The sequence below is a fragment of the Perissodus microlepis genome, chromosome 1, assembly GCF_051167445.1.
Source record: "Perissodus microlepis isolate ML-2025 ecotype Zambia chromosome 1, ASM5116744v1, whole genome shotgun sequence".
In the NCBI taxonomy this organism is placed as follows: domain Eukaryota; kingdom Metazoa; phylum Chordata; class Actinopteri; order Cichliformes; family Cichlidae; genus Perissodus; species Perissodus microlepis.
Genome location: NC_140461.1, coordinates 4,736,904 through 4,759,975, shown reverse-complemented (window position 1 = coordinate 4,759,975; position 23,072 = coordinate 4,736,904). Strand labels below are relative to the sequence as shown.

At 39.7% G+C, this 23,072-nt stretch overlaps 2 protein-coding genes across 2 annotated transcripts; both read right to left on the bottom strand.

Moving 5' to 3' along the window:
- Positions 1-91: 91 nt before the first annotated feature.
- Positions 92-10,228, bottom strand: LOC146393185 (adhesion G-protein coupled receptor G5-like). Its single transcript, XM_084925075.1, has 13 exons — positions 9,952-10,228; positions 9,217-9,435; positions 8,940-9,099; positions 8,471-8,621; positions 8,168-8,290; positions 7,873-7,998; positions 7,396-7,441; positions 6,058-6,158; positions 5,739-5,854; positions 5,379-5,647; positions 1,782-1,887; positions 389-717; positions 92-300 (listed from the first exon to the last, which is right to left on the bottom strand). Exons 1-13 carry the CDS (start codon positions 10,226-10,228, stop codon positions 188-190), a joined length of 2,136 nt encoding a protein of 711 aa, XP_084781201.1. The 3' UTR covers positions 92-187.
- A 2,333-nt stretch (positions 10,229-12,561) lies between these two features.
- Positions 12,562-19,140, bottom strand: LOC146393184 (adhesion G-protein coupled receptor G2-like). Its single transcript, XM_084925065.1, has 11 exons — positions 19,003-19,140; positions 18,428-18,541; positions 17,645-17,770; positions 16,502-16,547; positions 16,230-16,342; positions 16,038-16,153; positions 15,469-15,737; positions 15,304-15,388; positions 14,956-15,085; positions 13,670-13,826; positions 12,562-12,881 (listed from the first exon to the last, which is right to left on the bottom strand). Exons 1-11 carry the CDS (start codon positions 19,138-19,140, stop codon positions 12,787-12,789), a joined length of 1,389 nt encoding a protein of 462 aa, XP_084781191.1. The 3' UTR covers positions 12,562-12,786.
- Positions 19,141-23,072: the final 3,932 nt, after the last annotated feature.

Below are 23,072 nucleotides of genomic sequence, written 5' to 3'. Positions count from 1 at the left end.
ACAGAGGTAAAATATATATGATTGACTAAACAGAATAAATAAATAAACAGAATATAAACAGAAAAAATATTAAATCATATAGACAATACAGACATACTATAAAGCAATAGTATTTAAAGTTTCAGTGTGTTTTTAAATCTAACATAACAGAAGATTACATGTAGAGCAGAAATGGTAGAGAGGAACTCTAATCAGCTTTGATTTCTGTAGTTCTCACAGGAGCTGAAGATGTTCGGTCCTCCTTAGCCCTCTTTCTCTGCTTCTTTGCTGACAGACAAATCCACAGGAAGATAAAGAAACCTTATCAAGAAAACCAGAGAAACAAATGAACAGATAAGACACAAAATGCTCAAATCACTTGCACACAAACACAAACCACTAAACTGACCTTGTGTGGAGTTGAGGATACAGAAAAGGTAGAGAATGGGGTAGTTGATATATCCAGAACCCAGGAAGGCCAGGCCCCAGGTGGTACCCATCAGGCAGGTAAGACCAAACAATGTTAGGCCACTCTTACAGGATGCGTTAAGCCTCTCTCGGTCTCCCCACAATTTCCCCTTAGCTGTGGCTCCTGTCTTTAAGGTAGTCTGTAACACTTGTTTCATCTTACATATGCTGGAAGCCACTGTCATGAGAATGCCAGTGTTAAAGATAAAAACAAGGATGAAATATACCAGGTTCAAGGAGTAGAAGAAGGTGTCGTCAGTGATCCAGCAGCTGTAAAACAGGCAGAGCTGTCAAAGTACAGTTTCAAAATCTGTGGCTACATAGTCTGTCTACAGTCCAGCATACAAAGAACAGAAACAGTATAATTTCATAATGATATGAAACTTGGTTGTTGATACTTTATGGTTTCAACAGTATGCACTTCTTTGTAAGACAGATCTTACTTTAATAGCCAGGAACATCCTGTAAAGAACATTTTTTCGAGTGCGTTATTTAATTTATTTGCTATCCTGATTACAAACTACATAATGTTCAGCAGGTTTATATGTCTGTGTGGCATGAAAATGCTCACTGTGGCTACGTCTACACTAGCCTGGATAAATTTGAAAACGGGGTATACGTCTGTAAATGCTCCGCATCCACACTATCGCTTTCAGTCATTTTCACAGAGTTGTTCGTCCACATTGAAACGGCTGAAAACGCTTACGTTCCAGTCCTGCGCTTGCATGAAACGCAAGACAATTTGACCTGCCTCATTTCTGTCTGCCATTTATTTACTTTACGGCTCTTTAAAATATTTAGGAAAAGCACAGAGTTTTTTAAATGGACTACCAATGAGGTGGAGTTGTTGGTGCGAGTAACATAAAAGTACAAAGTTGCAAAAGCGAGTGAGAATTAAATAATTTGAAGAAAAGCTCTCTGGAGCATGTACAAACTGATATCAATCTTTAATAGGGCTGTCAAAATCGAGAGCAAACAAAACAACTGCTGTATAATGTCCTCCGCTATCTTAGTTTAATCGGTCACATGACTGTATCACATGACTAAAATGTGTCATCGTTTTCGAAAAGGCTCCGGGTTCGCTGTCTACACTGTGACGTGAAAACTGCATTTTCAAATGTATCTGCTTTGGAGAGTGTTTTCAAAACGCTCCATTTGCCAGTGTGGGTGGAAGGCCAAAACATTTTCAAATAAAAACGTATTCATGTGGACATGGCCTGTGTCATGTGTAGCGGACAGGTTGCCCTGCAAACCCAGTCATGGTTTTGGATTCCTATTGCTAAAGGCGTATAGTGCTAGTTTATAGTCTTGCCAAAAGCAGCTGGTTTACTTACATAGAACTAGTTTGGTTGGTGTCAGCCATGGTCATCTGTTTAACTCCATAAAACTGTTTGCAATCCATCACTCCTACAGAGACCGCCACAATTACAGCAGGAATACCTAAGAAGCACACAATAAGACACAGACACAGTTCAACACCAAGTTATTTACTATCCAAGAGGCACCCAGCATATGAAAGACTTCATTCATAAGTTTAGGGAAAACTGGCAGTCAAGTGAGTCTGAAGAAGTCAGACATATTTCTAAGAGATGTTGTTCAATTTTAACAGTGTTCATTAATCATACAGTGAATGTAGAAGGAAATCTCAAAAGGGGTGGCTACTAGGGCTGGGCGATATGGCCCAAAATTCATATCTTGATATTCTTTAAGCTGGGCAGACACTGTGCGATTTTTTCAGTCGCGTTATTCAGCTTCTGCTCAAACTGCACAATTGACTCGCAGGGGTTAAACGTTCGTAGGTCACGATGCAGGTTCTCACACTATACGGCCCGATGCTCTGATGCGACCTGAGTGCTCACACTGTGCGTCCATAACATGAAGGTTATAACAGAAAATCTGTCGCTCGCTCTCCCTCTCTGTCTTTCACTCACACAAACACAAACACGCACACCACCACCATCAACTTTGCTAAATTGCTAATGAAAAACATTGATCAGGCAGCTGTGATTGAGCAGCAATGTCAATCCAACTCTTTTCACGGTTGTTGCAGTCGTGATAATTTTGTAAGGCCACGTGACAAGGCTCAAATGAGCTTGTCAAAGTTCTACAAATTGTGCCTCCATCGCTTGTGTCACACGCTGCACTGCCGTGCTGCCCCGTCTTTTCACTTTCATTTCTGTTTTTGCGTGTGCGCAGTGTGAGAGGCTGCGGTGACACCCTCACGACGGCCGACAGGATTTCAAACAGGTTTGATTTTCTTATGACCAAGCGATTGATGATCGGGAGCTGGTCATGAGGTGTTAATCGCTTCTCGTTACCCCACGTATACTACACGATGCACAACACATGATGAAGGCGAAACTCGGGCGATCACCAAAATGGTCGCACGACTGAAAAATCGGCTCAAAATGAGCCAAAAATCACCCAGTGTATGCCCAGCATTAGCTGGATGACGATATACGATATATATGTCAATATTTTTTAAAGCCATAAAGTAAGAACAAAAAGAGAGTTAGTCAAAGCTGTCCCAAATCTCACACAGGCACTTTTATCAAAATACAGCGTAGATGTACATGAACAAATTACTCAGAAATAAATTATCAGCATTTACTAAATAACAATGCTCCATAAATAAAATTAAACAATGTTGGTTTTGTGCATAAAAAAGCTCACAATTGTGCAGTCAAAATGTAAACTGAAAGACGCTGAGCATAACAACAAAGAGACAGATTTCGCAGCTGCTGTAAATGGTGAAAATACTATTAGTCCTCCAGCCTTTAGTCGGGATTAGGGGTGGGTTTTGATTATCGATTTATTGATTAAAATCGATTCTAGCTTGGATAACGTGATATCAATTCATTAAAATGCTGAATCGAATTTTAAATATACATTTATTTTGCCCGAAACCCCTGAATCTCAGGTTAAACCTCAAAAAATTTCAACAACCACCAAACAGCTAAAACAGTAAACGACAGCAGGTACAGGGATTCTGCACAAAGATGTAAACACAAAACGCGGACCCACCGACTGATCAGAATCAGTGAGATGTCGCCTTTCTCACCCGACAGCACGGGCATAGACACGCCGTCGGGGCTGAAAGCCGAAAGCTTTGTGTTTACGTCCTTTTTGCGCACGATTCTGATGCTGCAGGTTTTTATCTCTCTCCAAACAATATTGACTGAACCAGCAGCAAAAGAAGATCGCTTCACATTTCACTTCACATAAACATCGTTGTGAATTCCCTCTGACTTTTGCTGTTTTGCTTCCACCATGATAAAAATCACACTTCCTGCAGAGCTCTCTCTCTCTCAGGAATAGTTTCCTGTCCAAAAATCTCTGTTTTCTGCATTATTTGCTTGCTTATTACGCACAAGTCTACTGCTGTTTACAGCGCTGTCGCCGCTGTTTATTTTTTTCCTTTTACGTACTTCTGAAAAGAAAGTATAATAAAATTATGCAAAATTGCAAAACGCTTACCTGTGTCTCTAATAAAACCTCTATAACTTTGCTCTGCTTCACTTCAGCAGCATCAGGTAATGTTCAGATGATGATTAATGGTTTTCTTTCGTTTTTGATCTACAGAATATTTTTAAGGTCATCTCCTATAAAATCCCAGGCCAGGAAAATCACCTTCATGTTTTTCTGTGTTTTATCCTCAGTTACTTCGACACAAAGGCATCTACTGTGATGCTTACACCTTTGATAAAGTCTGGCAAGTGTCAGCTTTATTTTTATAGATATAAAAATATGGAAATGTACTGATACGTGATCAGTATTATAATATTTCCGACTGTCAGAGGCAAAATTTCCCAGATTTGGATAGAATCGAATCGTGGATCGAATCGATTTGGGACCTTGTGAATCGTAATCAAATCTATTCTAAAAATCAGTGACGATACCCAGCCCTAGTCGGGATGCTTTCCCGACACTCTCTGCAGAATAGATTATTCTGCTGCTCATCTTAATAGTAATAATAATTAGTGCTGTCAGCGTTAACCTTGTTAAAATGACGTTAACGCCATAACTGCATTAATGTGGCAAATCTCCGTCAACGAGTTACCGCGGATTGCCCACGGATTAACCGCGGTTAGCTCGTTAATGCTCGTAAAGATTTGCCGCGTTAATGCAGTTATGGCGTTAACGTCATTTTAACGAAATTAACGCTGACAGCACTAAAATAGTAATCTCCAAATGTTTTCTTTTTACCGACCAGCTCCTCTTTAATAGCTGCCATGTCCATCTTGTTGTTGCCTGCAGGTGAAGCGATGGAGGAGGGGAAGTTGTGTTGGAGATTATGTATTGGAATTTCAGGAGCAGGACCACGCCTCCAAACAAGCTCCTTATGGTTGTCATTTATATAGGTTTCTCCAGTTCTGCAAGCTGTTCATCCTTGTTTACGTGCCTCACCCTACCTCCCTCCTTGTTCTCAGTTCTTTAACTTCCTCATTTCTAATTAGTGCACGGTGATCAGCCAGGCCTGGGAGCCATCGCCAGTCCCCTTCGAGGCCTTCCCCAAACCGAAGCTCAATTCATGTCAAAGCATTCACTTTTACCTACTAATATGTTGTCAAACCTAATATGAGGATGTGGGCCCAGCTAGTGAATTCAGTGAAGTAGAGAGGCGAGTCAGAGTAACGTAGCGTAGGCAAAAAGAAAGAGAGGTAAACTTGCGGCTCTACAAGTATAATTATAACGTAACATAGACTATATCGATATAAACAATATTGTCACATCTCATATCTCGTATAAAAATATATCGATATATTTAAAAACTTGATATATCACCCAGCCCTAGTGGCTACCCATACTTTCACATTCAATAGTGATTGCAGCCATTGTCTACATGACCTCTGGTTCAGTACAAGTTTCCTCATAAACCCTTTCCTCTTTTGTCATGTAGTAAATACCGTTGATAATTTTGCAATACTCACCCCAACCCGCAAGTGAAAGTTTCAGTAGGTAGTGTTTGTAGTAGGTGTTAAACACCTTGATCAGCATTAGATAGAGGTGAAGTCCCTCTATGGCCATCCAGGTGAAACTGCAGAGCAAGGAGTAATGCATGAATGCTGCAACAAACACACACACGCCCTCTAGGTCCAGTGTAGCTCCCCACTCAGTCAGCAGGAAAGATGAATTGAGCAGAAACAAGGCCCCACTCAGGGATACGTGAATAGATAGTGAGTAGTCCAGTTTGTGGTTACTGAAGCGGAGACAAATAAAAAAAAAACAATCAGATATGTGAAGTCCACAGACAAGTACATTATTATGCATGCTAATTTTATGATACATACCGACCGAAAGCATACATCAAAAGAGACAAAGCAGTAAAGAAAGCTGACAGACCGCAGCCTATGTAGCTGATGTATGACAATATTTTCCAGTGGACTGCTGCAATTTGACCTCTTATCTGCAAAAAATGATGAAGATTGTCTGTAGTTTACATATTTACTTTTACCAATATCTAAAAGCAAGTGAGAAAATTAAGAAATAGGGAATTTTAGTACACCCATATTGAATAAAGATCATTTAGATCTCTATAATTAGATTTATTTTCTTATATCTTAAAACTGAAAGCTGCTAAAAACAAGAAGTTCATCAGGAACAACTTACCAGAAGAACAGCAAACGGTGTTGTATGGTCACAATAGCACGCAATGTCCTGTTCATCTGATTGGTTGAAGCTTTGAGTCTCACATCCATCAGTTTTCCAGGGTGAGCCTAAAAAAATAAGTAAAACTTCGTTCTTTGTACATGAACAGTTTCCTATTTTAAGTGCAGTAATTTATACATCTGTGCCTTTTCATTACTGCTTTCTTAACTTCACTTAAGCATATGCAAAATTTTTAAAAGGCAAGCGATAGAATGTGGGGCAGGCCGCCAGTCCATCACAGGCCTAACTGAGGATGCACATCCACAGATGTGGATCCACACATCCACATCTAGAGACGAAATACAATACAATACAACTTTATTTGTATAGTACATTTAAAACCAGAGATACACCAAAGTGCTTCACAAAATCCAATAAAACAGTAGCAAAATACAAAAGCAGATAAGCTACCAGGTGGGAGGCATTGATTAACCAAGCATACAAGTACACAGATAAGCAAGTAAGACTTAAAGATAAAATCGATAAAACAATATAAGCAAAAGAGGAAAAGGGGAGGGCAAGAAAGTACACTTAAAAGGCATGCTCAAGGCTAAACTAAAAAGGTGGGTTTTCAATCGAGACTTGAAGGTCTGGCTTTAGTCAGACGAGCGAATAGCATGAGGGAGGTTGTTCCAGAGGTTAGGTGCGACTGAAGCGAAGGCACGGTCACCTCTGGTTTTCAGCTGTGACCTAGGTTGCACCAAGAGAAATTGGTCAGATGATCTCAGTGTTCTACTGGGAATATACACACTGAGGAGATCAATAAAGTAGCTAGGTGCGATATTATTTACTGTTTTAGAGGTGAGCAGTAGGATTTTGAAATCAATGCGGTATTTAATTGGAAGCCAGTGGAAGCCAGAGAGAATTGGGGTGATAGACTCAAGCCTACCAGTACCAGTTAGAAGGCGAGCCGCGGCATTTTGGGCGAGTTTCAATCTATGAAGCAGGGCAGAACGGTGTGTTTGTAGTAGAAATGAGTGTACAAAGAAGCTAGAGTACCGAATAGCAGTAGCATCAAAATACAGTTATGCTTGTCTCTGCAGCAATGTTGCACTGTGTCTATTACACTACATGTCCTAATTCACATACAAAGATCCATTTACTTACACCAAACTACAGGAGTTTTAAAACACCATGTTTATAAAGCCAATAAAGCATAAATAAATCAAGCCAGTAGTTAAAGATTCCCCAAAGTGTCAGTTAACAAATAATTAGGTAAAAAAATATTAACGTGTCCAATCTCATTACTTTGGTGTTCATCTTGAAGTAACCAATAAAACTGATATATATACTTACCATTTTCATCAAATTCATCAAAATAGTGACAGACTAACTGTGATTCATTCTGTAAAATTAGAAAAATGTTAATAATGCAAAGTCAAATAAGCTTCTTAAACAGAATAAAACTAGTAAAAGAAAAGTTCTATAAAACTTATGATGATGATGAAATCAAGTCACATCTTTTTTCCCCTTTTTATGAGCCAGAACATCTAGTGTTGCACAATTTAGTTGTTCAGTGTATGATTAGGCAACAGACACCGAGATTATCATACATAGTGATCTCAGTTGCTCCCTTAATCACAAGGAGTGACTGCAGCCGATGGAACTGCATGTTTGATCTGACAGACTGTTATGCTAGATGCCTTTACTGCCACAGCATCAAAGGGACTTTTGACATGTTGGACAAATATGTAAACCATTACACCATGGAACCATAATCCGATTACAAATGTTCAATAACTAAAAGAATAAACATTTCCGTACAAACAGACTTACATCCAGTTGACCTTTGTCTGTTTTAACTCTAAAGGTCATCTTGATTGGAGAAGCCAGATTTCTGAGGCGCTCTTTCCCCAGCACCTCTATCCTGAGAACCACTGATAAAATCTTTTCCTGATCAAACTAACAAAGGAATGTACAGTAAGAGAGGAAATAAAGACCATTATTATATGGTATAAATACAAATGTTTTATGTACATAATTTGTTTTAAATGGGGATAATGCTCATGACTGAGAATATAAAAAAGTTCATCAAAACATATTGAAATAGTATAAAAGATTTAGGATATACTTGGAAATGGCCGTGATACATGAAGCTGACCAAACCAATAATCCTCTTCTCCTCTGGGATGGTCTTTAGAGCATCAACAGGCAGCCAAATCTTAGGGATGAATGAATGGTTCTGAGGGTGCAGCTAATGGGATGGGAAAAAAAGTCAATTTATATCCTTCTGCAGAACAATTTAAGGGTAGTTTTAATCAAGCATACAGTATTAGTAACTAGATCGAAGACAATACTTTTAAACAACTACTGTCATGCTATCTGAGTCCATATTATTCCCTTGTGTTTTTCCATCAACATCTGGCTTGTGTACCTGGGGAGCTTCTATTTCCACTGTGGAATTCACTGGGGCCTTGCTGATGTTGATCACATTCAGAGACAAGTACTGCTGGTTGTAGGTACTGGACAATGCAACCTCAGTCTGGGTGTCATTTATGAGGGTATGGATGGCCTTTCTTTCTTCACTGCAGAAATAAAATTCACATGGTTGAAAAAGAAAGAACATCTTCTGCAATCAGATTTATACATTTGCATTAAATGAACTAGCATTTGACAACCACAAATGCTAGTGTGACGTGAAGGTGCCAAGGTGACCCGACTGTCATTAAGATGTCTCAGTCTGACCCAAATTGATGGATCAACCATCCTGTGAGCAATTTTGGTCACAGGGCTAAAGATTAACAGTACTAAAGGGAAAAAATAGAACAATGGAAAAAAAAGACAAATACATGTGCCTACTCAACAGCATGCGCAGGAGTGCCTGCTGCAGGACTCCTACTTACTTTATAAAGGTCCACTTGAGTTTTTGATTATTATTGAAGAGGTCCAAACACGAGTTTCTTATGTTGAAGAGTGTTATCAAGTTTTTCTGTTTATAATCCAGTGAATCAATCAGTTGCAAGATGGAACTGTTCAGGCATGGGTACAGGTAGCAAGCGTGATCTGGAAAAGAGACACGAAAGAGATTAAGAAAAAGAGAGGACAAGTGGGAATGGCTATGAATCAGCAGTTCGGCAGAACAATTTCTATCCTAATCAGACTAGATTTCAGCACACTTACATTTTCCCAGTTGATAAATTGTTCCATTTTCAGGTGTTGTTTCAGGCTTAACATCCAAGCAGTAAGATGTACCATTGAACCATGCCTTTTCTCCAGGAATGCATAGAAAGACGCAGGAAGTCTGACAGTGCATCTGACAGTCCACCGTACTTTGATGTTCAGTGATGTTTGCATTAGTTCCATTAATTTCAGTGGTGTAAGTAGAAATGGTGAGGCACACTGTGTACAGTCACAGAAGATAAAAAAAAAAAGATGTAACTCACATAAACGTACACATATTCAGTCAGGGTTAAGTTAAGAGCAACTATTCCAGAGAGACCAAGTAGTACACATGTAGTGCTGTGAAAAAGTTTAAGCCCCCTCCCTGATTTCACAGTTTTTTTCATTTTTCAAGATTCAAAGTGTTTATTGTCACGTGTCCAAAGGGGAAAAAAAGGCATTTCTCTGTGCAATGAATTTTTTTCTTTGCTGTCCACCCTCAGATGCCGGTTAACATAGACAACAGAAATAGAACAGATAAAATACAAATAGTACAAAAGTACAGAAAAGGAGACAAAATATTGAAGTGTGAAACAGAGATGTGTGCAAAAGAGCTATAGCTTAATATGTTGGCTTAATATGCAGCCTGATGTGCAAAAAATTATTATTATTGGTCAAAAATAGGTCAGCTGTTCAAGAGTCTGATGGCAATGGGGAAGAAAGAGTTGTTGAGTATAGATGTTCTGGATATCACACTTCTGAACCTCCATCCCAATGGCAGAAGTGTGAACAGTCCGTGTTGGGGGTGTGGGGGGTCTTTGGGGATGGAGGCAGCTCTCCTCTGGGCTCTGCGATGGTAAGTGCTCTGCAGTGACAGCAGCAGACTCATGGTGATCTTCCAAGCAGTTGTTATCACTCTCTGCAGGTGTTTGCGATCCATGGCAGTAGTGCTGCTGTACCATGCAGTGATGCAGCTTGTCAGTGTGCTCTCCACAATGCAGCTGTAGAACCTGCTGAGGATCTTGGCCGACATACCAAATTTCCTCAGCCTCCTCAGGAAATACAGCCGCTGCTGAGCCTACTTGACCAGCTGTGTGGTGTTCAGTGTCCAGGTGAGGTCCTCAGAGATGTAGACGCCCAGGTACCTAAAGCTGCTCACCCTCTCCACTTCAAGGCCCCGGATAAACAACAGCTGGTGAGGCCAACAGCGACTGGTGAGAGGCTGGTCACACCTAATGTGACCATATGTGAGAGGAGGCACATAGATTGATAGGTAAATAAGAGCATCACTTTTATTCTCAGTTCTCCTTTTACCACAACAGATCGATACAGCATCCACATCATTGCAGCTGCAGCCCCAATCTGTCTCTCAATCTCCCGCTCCAATTTACTCATCAGTTCTGCAAAGAAAAAGGGCCAAAATTCCTCCACAGAGATGTGAAAAAACTGTTGCCAGTTAGAACAAATTTCCAGGCAAGTTATAGCAAAAACTGTAAATAGAGCTTGATTGCAGTTCTTGCTCCCTCTAAATCTCCTGGAACTTTAATGTTTTACATAGGGACAAGTAGTACCACATCACAGCAACAGTCGCCACAAGGTGCTTTATATTGTAAGATTATAAAATAATAGAATTTCTCTGAATCATGTGTTACAAATTATCTTTGTGGTTGGTATAACGACTTCATGTAAACTGGAGGTCTTATACACGACAAGGCAGAAAAAATGGAAGAAAATGTAAAATATGAGGTAAATTAAAAAAAATATTCCACAGAAATAAGTGTTGAGAACCAGAATTTTAAATCCAATAAATATCAATTCCTATGAGTGAGCAAACAAAACAGACATTCATACCTTGGTCAGCCAGTGATTCGTGCAGCAGTAGCAAAAGAAGTACGGTCAACATTATTTATCCTGTGAATATGTGGAATAAATTTAAAACAAAATATAAAACAAAATGAATGTGTTTCAGAGAGTTTCAATCAGCTTTATTTAAAACCCATGTCAATAAACATTCATATATGAGGCAGGTAGTAGGAAGTAAGGTCGAATATGCATATTGGAAAGCATGTACTGATAACAATAATGCACTTGTCTGACTGTCTTCAAGTCCTTTAAAAACATACAAATGTTTACCTACCCTCAAGTTCTCTCTCATTTTAAGTATCCATTGACCATTTTGAGCATTTTCTGACCCTTTGCAAGTAATTTCTGAAGGTTGATGCCAATCACTGGGAAAATAATTGCTAAAGCCTCAGTCATACAGGTGTAGCCAAATGTCAATGATCTATTTTTTTCCCTCAAGACCAGCTATAGTGATGCTGTGAAAAGTGCAACACAAACTAGAAATTGGGACCATTTGCCTTCATAGTAAAAGTTGCAGCTTTTGAAAGATTTTAGCTACTGTCCAAAGGTCAGTCTTCTCCATTCCTGGTTTGCATTGCAGTCTTTCAAGATTTAGTAATGCTTGACTAGTAGTTAGCAAGTGTTTGCCAAAATACATTACAAAACTAATAAAGATGTTAAGCATTTTTTCTAGCTAAAATTCACTTTTGAATGTATGTCTTTTTTGCATTTGATACAAAGCACACAAAGAAATAAATAATGAGAAAATAAAGAAAGACTTACCTTAACATTCAGTCAACATCTCTGAGGTGAGCACGATGGACCAGACAGTCACCAGTAATCTGCCTGAGTGACTATGTGTTTAATGTTTAAGAGGCGCTTCTGTGTGGTCTTTGGGAGGTATTTGTTTTAGGCAAATGTTCTTTATGGGGGCAATAATATGACTGCAGTTCTAAAAACTATTTTCAGTGGAGTTTGGACTCTGACATCAGTCTGTTCTAAACTAGGTCTGTTAATAGGAATATTATGAAATATAACAAACAAGCAAAGCAAAAAAAAACACATTTTTTTTATTATTCATACTGACACTGTAGCTTTTATGAGTTAGCAATGCATTGAGCATGTTCAGATGTACAAACTGGCACAGAAAAGTTCATATGTACAAAACATAAAATAACTAACACAATTTCTAATAATCTCAAAGCTGGATTATAAGGAAACATGCCGTAAATTCACAATGGTGTAATCAACATAACTATATCAAAATGTCTCAAAGCACTAAACCAGTGGAGGGTGAACTGCATTTGAAAGCAAGATCAGCTCTGTGTGCAATCGAAAAAAGAGGACAGGTGACTTCAAGGGAAAAATATCAATAATCAATTATTGTCCTCTTGACAATCCAGTCGGACCTGGAATCTAGTCATTCTAGATTCTCTTCAGTATGGCAACTTTTACTCTCAAAAGTTTAAATAGGATGTTGTCATCCAATTTAAGCTTTATTTTGGAATGATAACCCCTTTACCACAAAGATTTATATAAACAAGAAAGTTTCAAATAAAGCAGCAGAACTGTCAAAATATTCATACTATTACATTTATTTTCATCATTTAGAATCAGCTCCTGCCAGTTATGGTAAATTGCCGTGCATATAAAATCCAGAAGTAAAACAAAATCGTTACTGTCAGATTTCAGCATTATGTTGCACATTTCACCAGCACACCTTTTGGTATTTTTCCAGTTGTGTTTAATCTAGTTGCTTTTACTACGTGTTTCAATGCTCGTCTGTTTAGCAGAGTTTTGGGACTTTCTCACTGACATCACAAACCACAGGAAGATGAAGAAACCTGTGTGGCACAAAGAAGAGTGTGTTAGGCAAAGGATCAGAGTGAATCCAGGAAGTGTGAGGAGTGTGCAATTAATTCAAATAAACTGATAAGTCAACTGTGTTAGGTTACTGTTCATTTATACACACGAAAAGTCAAAATCTACTGCATACAATAATGTATTTCGAAGTAATGTCTATGAAATGGATAGCATGTGCACTTTAACAAGTGGCCTTGTTGGAAAATTTTGTTCAGTTTCAAACAAACAAGCTTTATTCATCACATACACAATCATACACAGAACAACATGCAATAATAACACTGATAATAATACTACTACTAATAATACATTTTATTTGGAAGCGCCTTTCAAGACACCCAAGGACACTTTACAATAAAATAGAACACATAATAGAACAATGACAAAATGAAGAACAATAAAAACAAAAGCACAAGATAGAATAAACAAGCAATAGATTCACAGTGAATATGCAGATTTGAATATAGGAGTTTTAGTAGGGATTTCAACTGGGGGAGCGAATCAGTGTTTTTTATATCTGGGGGAGAGTTCCACAGCCTGGGAGCATAGCAGCTAAAAGCTCTGCTTCCCATGGTGGTGAGACGGGAAGAATTAAATGTTTTGTGTCCGAGTTGCAGACAGGCTGCAGATGTAGCTGCGCCATTCCAGGGCTTGGTTTTCAACATGGGTGGTCTAGCCAGGACCCTTACTGGATACTGGGTGGGAATTGATAAGCTAATCCTCATTATTCCCTTTGACAGAAACACACATAGCAGTAGACTGTACAGACCTTGCAATGAGTTCAGGATGCAGAAGAGGTAGAGGCTAGGAGTGGTCAGCTCTCCAAATGAGAAGAAAGCCAGGCCCCAGGTAAAGCCAAGCAGTGCGACGACTCCCAACAGGCGACAAATACTTTTGATGACTTTGGTATGGATAATCTGCCCAAGCTGATTTACCAGAATGCAACATGGCACAGCAGGTTAAAAAAAACAAAAAAAAACACAGATGACCACAAAATGTTTTCAAAATTGCTTAAAATTGTGTTCTCCAGATGCACTTGTTCATTTATAGAGTCTGATTTTAATAGAAATATTTTAAGCTTTAAAAACATATTTTAAAATATTACCAGTAAATAACTTTCTTCAAAATATCTAAAATTAGACAACCATTGCAATAACTTGGTTCACAATGGCAGGAATAGGTCAGACTTGTTCCCGGTCCGTGTTGGACCCAGGGCTGTCATTTTAGCACCAATTTTGTTCATAATTTCTATGGACAGGCATAGCCAAGTGCTGGAAGGCTTTCACATGGGTGATCTCAGAATTTCATCTCTGCTTTTCACAGATAATATGGTTCTGTTGGCTTTATCGGGTGGTGGCCTCTAGCTTGCACTGGAGTGGTTCATAACCAAGTGTGAAGCAGTAGGAATGAGAATCAGTAGCTCCAAGTCTGAGGCCATGTCCCTCAACCTGGAGTGCCCACCCTGGGTTAGAGATGAGTTAATTAGTGAAGTGAAGGAGTTTAAATATTTTGAGTTCTTGTTTTCAATTGAGGATTGTGGGACGGTCGACAGATGGATTAGTGCTGCAGCAGTAGTGATGCGGACGCTGTACCGGCCCGTCATTGTAAAAAGAGAGCTGAGCATAAAAGCAAAGCACTGAGTTTACTGGTCGAACTACATCCTTTCCCTCACCTACGGTCATGAGCTCTGGGTAGTGACTGAAAGAGATCACAGATTCAAATGGCAGAAATGAGCTTTCTAAGTTTTTTCTCAGGGTGGCTGGTCTCTCCCTTAGACATAGGGTGAGGAGCTTAGCCATTTTGGAGGGGCTCAGAGTAAAGCTGCTACTCCTCCACATGGAAAGGAGCCAGTTAAGGTGATAGGGGAATCTGACAGGATGCCTCCTGGGTGTTCCAGGCATGTCCCACCTGGAGGAGGTCCTGGGGCAGACCCATTTTAAATTGAAAAATGAGGAATAATGTTGGCAAGACCAGTTGGTCTGGGGTTTCCAAGGGACAGGCTGACATGGAGGATTTAGAAATGAAGTAATTTAAAGATTTTTTTGACAAATTTACCTTTTTGTTTTGTCCAACACAGAAAACACGTGTGACTGTCACTGCAAACATTAACATGTTAAAGAGAAACACAAAGGGGAACAGTCCTGTTGTAGTCACCGTTTTCACCATTTGATTGGTTATAAAGCATCTAAAGAGAAAAGAAACAGATGATGATTTAATGTCTCACACTGAAAAGCCAGAAAAGCATTCTGTAACAGAAATGTAGGACATGCAGTGTATTTTAAACAAATTAGACACATTTTCCTCCCTGACATGCAAATACATAGAAATTTTGATGCACATGCAAATCACCTAATAAATGTGAAGTAAGGTTAGATTTTACATGCATGCAAATTTATTTCTTACACTGCAGTTTCAGGGGAAATAGAGATGCAGCCATAAAACTCTCTGTCTATGATCACCACCAATGACACAATGACTGCAGGAACACCTGAAACACACAAACTGATCAGTCAGACAAAGGTTTGCAGACTGGTGAAGACAACTTCCTGTTTAAAGTGCTCCACTTACCCCATCCCACCACACAGACTTTGAGCAGGTATCTGCTGACATAGGTGTCAAAAACTTTTACAAAGAGAAGGTAGAGGTGGAACCCCTCCAAGGCCATCCAGCTGAAAGCAGCCAGCAGGGAGTAGTGAAGGGCAAGAACCATGTAAAAACAAAGCCATGTGGTGGACTTTGCTGCCACAATGTGACTGGGCAGGAAGTGCAGATTGAGGAGAATCAGAGCAATTACAAGGTTGATGTGGACCTTCATAGAGATATCTTCTCTGAGTTTTCTGTCAGACAGGGGAGAAGGTATCTGTGGTAAGTGATAACTTTTGTGTAAAGTTAATGGTCATATCAGGTTTGTAGGGAAATTAAGTGGAAGAATAAAGAATTACTTGATGAGAGAAATAAAATAAAAAAAGAAAAGAGAAGGAATGTAAGAGAGGATGACTGCATTCCCTTTTAAATTAATGAAAAGAAGAAGACCAGCAAAAAGGTAAAAGGAAAAGGGAGCAGAAACTAAAGATACTGATACTGATTCCACATACTGAAGGTGTGAAAGGGGGGAATGATGAAGGTGGGAATAATACCTATTTGTGATGAAGAGCAATACAGCAATGGCCAGGGCACAAAGTGAAAGACTACAGCTAGTTATAGTAATGTATGATAAAATCTTCTGGTCTTCAAGTGAGATGGAAGTATGTACCTGAGGAGAATACATACACATTGTTACAGTTAGTGATGCAGCATGGATAAATGGTTGTAAAGCCCCTTTTTATCACGAAACAGGTAAATCCTACCATGATCACAGCAAAGTATGTGAAGTGGTCACAGGAACAGGTAACATTACCCTGACCACGTGTCCACAGGGTAAGGCAGCCCTCCTTACTGAAATCTGGTAAGTCAAACAAACAGGACCATTATGCATGAGTTGCTGTGATAGCTGAATGACATCACCACAAATTCCTGATGCTGAGTGAAACCACAATTGAGAAATACAAACACAAACAATGTGTTATAGATTACTATTGAATAGTGATGCTTGGTTACTTACTCTTTGCTGTGAAATTTAAAAACTGGCAGGATGGCTCTTGGGTTTCCTATGGCACAAAAAATATTGTGTTTATATATGCGTGTCTGTTCATGCGTGCATTTAGGCATGGTCAAGAAAAGTACTTAAAGTAAGAAAGTGAACAGTAGCTCTTTGGAGAATATGTTTCTACCACCTGTGTTTATGGAAACCCAACTGAACCTTGTGCTATAATAATGTAATAATAAAATAATATTAGTAGATGGGAATAAAAACTTTATTCAGTCTCTATTTAATGCAGTTCTAATGAAAAACCAGGGTCCACCTGCAAGGTGTCCTTACTGAAGTCACTGGTGAGTGCATATCTTTTTTCTAACCTTTATAGATAAAATTATAATATTTCCCCCAAAAAATTGCTTCTGCTCATCTGAATGTAACATTGTCAGTGGTACAAACTTTTCATCATTCATCAAAGTGACTTCTTCAGCCCAGATTGAAGAAGGTTTCCCGAACGTTACGAAGAGAACATTCTCATAAGGAAAAAAACCAGCACCACTGACCAAAAATGGGCTGTGAGGTTAGTTTCTTGATCACTAATATGCAAATTGCGATGACCATTGATCAGTATCCACTGATCAGTGGCCATGAGTACCATTCATACAGATTTGGGGAATAGCTGCAATCACAGCATTGTAAGATGGCGATCATTTTACATCTTATGCAATACAGCATACATACATGTGTTTTAACAACTAATGAACCTGATATGTTGTTTTAACAATGATATAAAGCAGCGGTCCCCAACCTTTTTTGCGCCACGGACCGGTTTATGCCCGACAATATTTTCATGGACCGGCCTGTAAGGTGTCGCGGATAAATACAACAAAATAAAACTAGTACCGGTACCGAAAAAAAGAAGATTTATTCATAACACACGTGAAAAGACCCAGGAAAACCGAGTTAACGATAAAACGATAACAAAATAACGCTGAAAACCGATAAAAACCCTGAAAACCATACATTTCACACCTGAGCCTCTACTCTCGCAGCCCGGTACCAAACGACTCACGGACTGGTACCGGTCCGAGGCCCGGGGGTTGGGGACCGCTGATATAAAGGTATAGAAAGTAAGACTGGAGTAAAATATTGAATTAAATCAGGAGTTACATTTATTGTTGTGGTGAAATTCATGGTGATGTTGAAGCGCTCTTGTAGTCCTGATATTTTCTTGCCCTGCACACTTAGGCCAACCAGTCGTTGATCATAAACTTCATGGAAGGTTCCAACCATGCTCTGCAATACAACACAAGTTCATCAAGTTGGCTTGTAGAAAGTTTTTCTTTACTTGCTTTGCTGTCTACCATTTCTCCCCTCTTTTCTCTATCAGTCTGTGTGTGTTTGTGGACATATTATGTTTTTTGTGCAACATTAATTGTAAATAAACTCACTGTACTAAACCTGCAAGTCGTGTCTATGTAGTTTGATAAGTTGTCTTTTAGTAGATTTATTAGCTTGCTAAAGTTAAATACAAAAATTGCAACAAAAGTGCTGATCTAATAGTCAGCATTTTTTAATAAATTGACTTTTATTCATTCAATTTGATGCGGTTTGTTCTCATGTGGTTAAAAGAAAGTAAAGGTGCTATATGGTGGAGTTTTTTTTCCCCCTAATCAGTGTATTTGGATGTATAGGAGAACTGCAAACATGAGCTATAAACTAAACCACATTAAAAGATAATTCCAGTTTTAAAATTGATCATGTTCAAAAACCAAGTAAGGCAATACCAAAAACGCTAATGTAAGTTAATATTAACATTATATTTTTGATAAAAATCTTACTGGCCAAACCAAAGTAAGTGGGAGTTTAAATTTACATAGTACGTATACATGGGTAGGACTATTTGCTCGTGTCTTTTTCTACAGAATTTTATAACAAAGTATAGTCTCTCACGCTGGCTGTTTCAGCAAACTTAAGCATGGAAAAGATAATCTTGTTCCCCCCTCCTACAACTTCTCTTGGTAGTCGAACGCGTACTCTCCTGTTGGCGACTGGCGTCAATCCTGCCTATATCATTGAAAGATAGAGAAGCATTGCATGTGAATACTACAGCTGAGAGTGATGAGATGGATTTTCTAGGTTGTGTTTGCATGACAAACAGTGACCTGACAGTCATGCATGCTAGAGGAAAAGGTGTATTATCAAAACATTTATTAAATTATTATTATTTTATAATTATTATTTATTAAACATTTATTAAATTCTAACTGTAATCAATGTATATACATCAGTGTGTATACAAAATTTCATGGCAATGTATCTGTGATACGATGATGTGAAGATTTTTGCTAAAAAATTATACTGCACAACAAAGGCATTAGAGCTGCACAAGAACAATGTTAATTAGGTTTAATACAAAATCATAGATCAACATATTATGTATCAAATAATCTACCAGTAAGTGAAAATTTTATGTCAAAATCATTATATTTTATTATGTGTATTATGTATTATGTTTTCTTTCATACCTCACTGTCACTGGCGAAAATTTCAAGGTCGTCAGAGGTACGATTGGGTTTGAACAGGAGAACAACTAAATCAGGGAAATGCATTGATATGGCCCCTTCCACTTTTGTTTGCTCAAGAATATTTTCTAGGATTTCCATTGTTCTTGTAGGGAGAGGGGGAGATAAAGAAGAAAATATTAACATGAATCCTTTGTATTTGCATCTTTTGAGTATTTACACATCACAGAATATGTATCTTGAATGTGATTTTAATCTTAATTCTCAGCGAATTCTTTACGTTTGGCTCTGATATACATGCTTGATCAAAGACTAAGAAATCAGTCATAAACAAACAGAAACAGAAATATTCAGACAAGCATAAATATGACCAAAAAATGTAAACATATACTTAATGGGGTCTTCTTTGGACCATTTTGCACAGGGTTCCACACATTCTGAAAACAGCGGCTAGCTGTTAAAGGAATAAAGAAAACATATCATACTAAGTTTAAAAGGTCGATTAAAGGTACCACATATCCAAAGGTATTAAAGATTCAGTTCACAAAAAAATTGTTTATTCTACCATCATTTTATGCCACAGATTATATAAAAAAGGTGATTTGCAAAAAAAATATCAGAGAGAAGATATTGAAAGCTTTTCATTTACGGAAACAATTTAGGATCATACACAATTTTCTACATGTGTCATCACTACATGTTCTAGATTTTCAAAAGGTTGAAATCACCACTTAGTGAACAATCAGTTCTTCAGAAAAATCACATCATGATTCTATGATTCCCACTATCCCTTGGGCCTCTGTATGAGTTTAGTAGTAGGGTCTAACGTTTTTTGTCTTTGGATTTCTCTGATCAATTAAACATTTAAAATTATAATATGTAACTTCATTACTTTATTTTCTTACCCATTAATACCTGGCCTTAAAAGAGAGAAGCTGTCACGGCCAGGGGGATCAGCGTCCAGCTGATCAGAGGTTTTTTCTATCTTTCTTTCCAAACGTCCACTCTCTCTCTCTCACCTCTTCTCTATCGCCGGGGCAGAACTCTTTGTGGGTTCACGCCCTTGGCCCACGCTCTCGGTGAGAGGAAACACCTGAGCCTAATCAGGGTGGCATGCATTTAAGCCAGGAGGTGACTGCTGTTCTTCGCTGGATTGTTGTCTGCCACGCGTTAATGAAAGTGAAGTCTACAGCTAAGCTAAGTCAAGTGTTTGAAAGTGAACTGTGTAACTCAGGGGTCCCCAATCCCAGTCCACGAGGGCCGGTGTCCCTGCAGGTTTTAGATGAGTCCTTGATCCATCACAGCTGATTTAAATGGATAAATTACCTTCTCAACATGTCTTGAAGTTCTCCAGAGGCCTGGTAATGAACTAATCATGTGATTCAGGTGTGCCTACTCAGGGTGAGATCTAAAACCTGGACACCACGTGACTAACCCCTTGGATTTCCCTTGAGCCCCGTCCCTGACTTAATTGTATATAGCACTGCCTTGCACTGCCTGTAAAGACACAAGGTGGATTCTGTAAATAAATTATTGTGAACAGCTGATTTTGGAGTCCCGCGCTTGAGTCCTCCCTGTCGAACCATAACAATAACGATCCAGCCAGCACGGACTCAGCGGACTCAACACCCCCCCCACCCCCCACCCCCGCAGCCCGTCCTCACCCCGGAAGCAATCTTGGAACGCCACGAACAAATGCTGCAGCACATTAACCAGCAATGGCCGCACTCACCCAAGCCCTCGCTCAATGAATACCTTTGGTAAGCCCATCCACTCCTCCTCTGTCTGCTTCTCCACAGTTACTGAATCGTCTCTTAGTAAAAGGGGAGAAGTGTGAGTTCCATGTCTCTACAGTTTCTTTCCTGGGTTACGTCATCGAGCAAGGTAATCTCGGAGCTGACCCTGCTAAAGTTCAAGCTGTTGTTAACTGGCCGACACCATCTAACCACAAGCAACTCCAAAGTTTTCTGGGATTTGCAAACTTCTACCGCCGGTTCATCCATGACTATTGTAAACTTGCCTTGCCTCTAACTCGTCTCACTTCACCCAAGGTCCCTTTCTGCTGGGATTAACCAGCTCGACAGGCCTTCACTCACCCGAAGGAACGTTTTGCCTCGGCACCCATCCTCGTCCAACCCAACCTCGGCCAACAATTCATCGTGGAGGTGGACGCCTTGGATGCGGGAGTGGGGGCGGTGCTCTCCCAACAACAAAGTGGTAAGCTTCATCCATGTGCTAACTTCTCTCGCCCCCTCTCTCCCGCAGAAAGAAACTATGACGTGGGTGACCAAGAACTACTGGCCATCAAGTAGGCCCTGGAAGAGTGGCATCACTGGCTGGATGGCACTGCCCAGCCTTTTGTGGTGTGGGCTGACCACAAGAACTTGGAATACATTCGATCGGCTAAACGACTTAACGCCAGGCAAGCCAGGTGGGCCCTCTTCTTTACCAGATTCCAATTCACTATCACCTACAGACCCGGTTCCCGTAATGAGGATGCAGCTCAGGACTCTCCCATTCTTCCTTCCATGTGCCTAATTGGTGCCCTAACCTGGGAGATCGAGTCGGCAATTAGGGAGGCTCAACGGACTGAACCAGTCCCCGGAATGGGTCCTCCGGGTTTGCTCTTTTTTCCTTCCTCTGTCAGGTCACGAGTGCTACATTGGGCACATACTGCCAAGTTCACCTCTCATCCTGGGGTCCAACGCACAGTCACCTTTCTTCAACAGTTTGCTTAGTGGCCTTCTCTTGCTACGGATGTCCACGAATACATTGCCGCTTGCCCGACCTGCGCCCAAAACAAAAACGTCCATCAACCGGCTTCCAGCCTCCCCCAGCCTCTACTGACTCTAAGCCGTCCCTGGTCACACATCGCTATTGATTTCATCACTGGTCTGCCTGCCTCGTCAGGTAACTCAGTCATTCTCACTATTATCGATCGCTTCTCTAAAGCTGCTCATTTTGTTGCCCTCCCTAAGCTCCCTACTGCTCTGGAGACCACCCGGCTCCTGACTAACCACATTTTTTGCTTCTGTGGAATAGCTGAGGACATCGTTTCTGACAGGGGGCCACAGTTCACGTCACATGTTTGGGAGGAATTCTGCCACGCCCTCAGAGCTCAGGTCAGTCTCTCCTCTGGTTTCCACCCACAGACAAACGGCCAAACAGAGCGGGCCAATCAGGAGCTCGAGGCGGTGCTTCAGTGCTTGGTCAATTACTTAAACTCCAGCAATGTCTTTAACAATAAAGGCTTGAATGATCTCCAATTTCCTTCTTTTAAATTCAGATAAACCTGTTTATCTGTTTGGCCCTAAAAATCTTAGAAACAAAGTGCCAGAGCAGATACTTACTCTAAAAGTTATTACCTTGGCTTCCAGTAACACTGGGAGAAATCTCTGAGTTATTTTGATGAGGATGTCCTTCGATGTGCATTTTAAACAAATCTCTAGGGCTGCTGAATATTGTAATTCATTAATATTAAAATCTCCTTGTACCTTCCTGAAATACCTTTGTGGCGGCCTGAGTATTTGAAACGTTAAAAACGGTTTTCAGAATTATTGCTGAAGCTGTTTTAATGTGGTTGTGCCCCCACACATCACCTTGCTTTTGTTGTTGTGACAATAATTTGACATCATAGTGCAGCACTAAGGTTGATACTTCTTTAAACTAACATGTGTGGAGTGTAATTGCTGTTTATAAGGTATAAATGTGACCAAATAAGAAAGATAATGCACATTAGTTGTGATGAGTAACGCGGGTGTGCTAACTAAATGACGTTATTCCTACGTTTGACTTTTTAACCGTGTTGTTCCATATGAAATATATTCAAAGAAATTCACTGGATTCAGTAAATGTTATTATAAATGTTTTGGTAGAGACCAGGCTACATATCTTATGTTATGAACTTTTTATTTTATTGTCTATTAGTTATCCTGGTTACCAAAAACTGATTACCAAAGGTTCATTACAAGTAATGCCTTACAAAAGTAATGCAGGCCAGTAATAGAAGCCGGCAGTAACACAGAACTGCTATGTTTTAGAGTGATACACCCCAATGTGCACCTGGACGAACA

Bases quoted from the DNA above. Each gene is read 5' to 3' on its own strand.
- LOC146393185 (XM_084925075.1), bottom strand. From the start codon at position 10,228: ATGTCGGCCAAGATCCTCAGCAGGTTCTACAGCTGCATTGTGGAGAGC. The intron at 8,622-8,939 runs GTAAGTAGGAGT...TTATTTCTGCAG, and splicing joins CTCAAGTGGACCTTTATAAA to TGAAGAAAGAAAGGCCATCC. The intron at 1,888-5,378 runs GTGAGTATTGCA...TGTGCTTCTTAG, and splicing joins ACTTTCACTTGCGGGTTGGG to GTATTCCTGCTGTAATTGTG.
- LOC146393184 (XM_084925065.1), bottom strand. From the start codon at position 19,140: ATGGAAATCCTAGAAAATATTCTTGAGCAAACAAAAGTGGAAGGGGCC. The intron at 16,343-16,501 runs GTAAGTAACCAA...TTGACTTACCAG, and splicing joins TTTAAATTTCACAGCAAAGA to ATTTCAGTAAGGAGGGCTGC. The intron at 15,086-15,303 runs GTAAGAAATAAA...TTTTCTCTTTAG, and splicing joins ATTTCCCCTGAAACTGCAGT to ATGCTTTATAACCAATCAAA.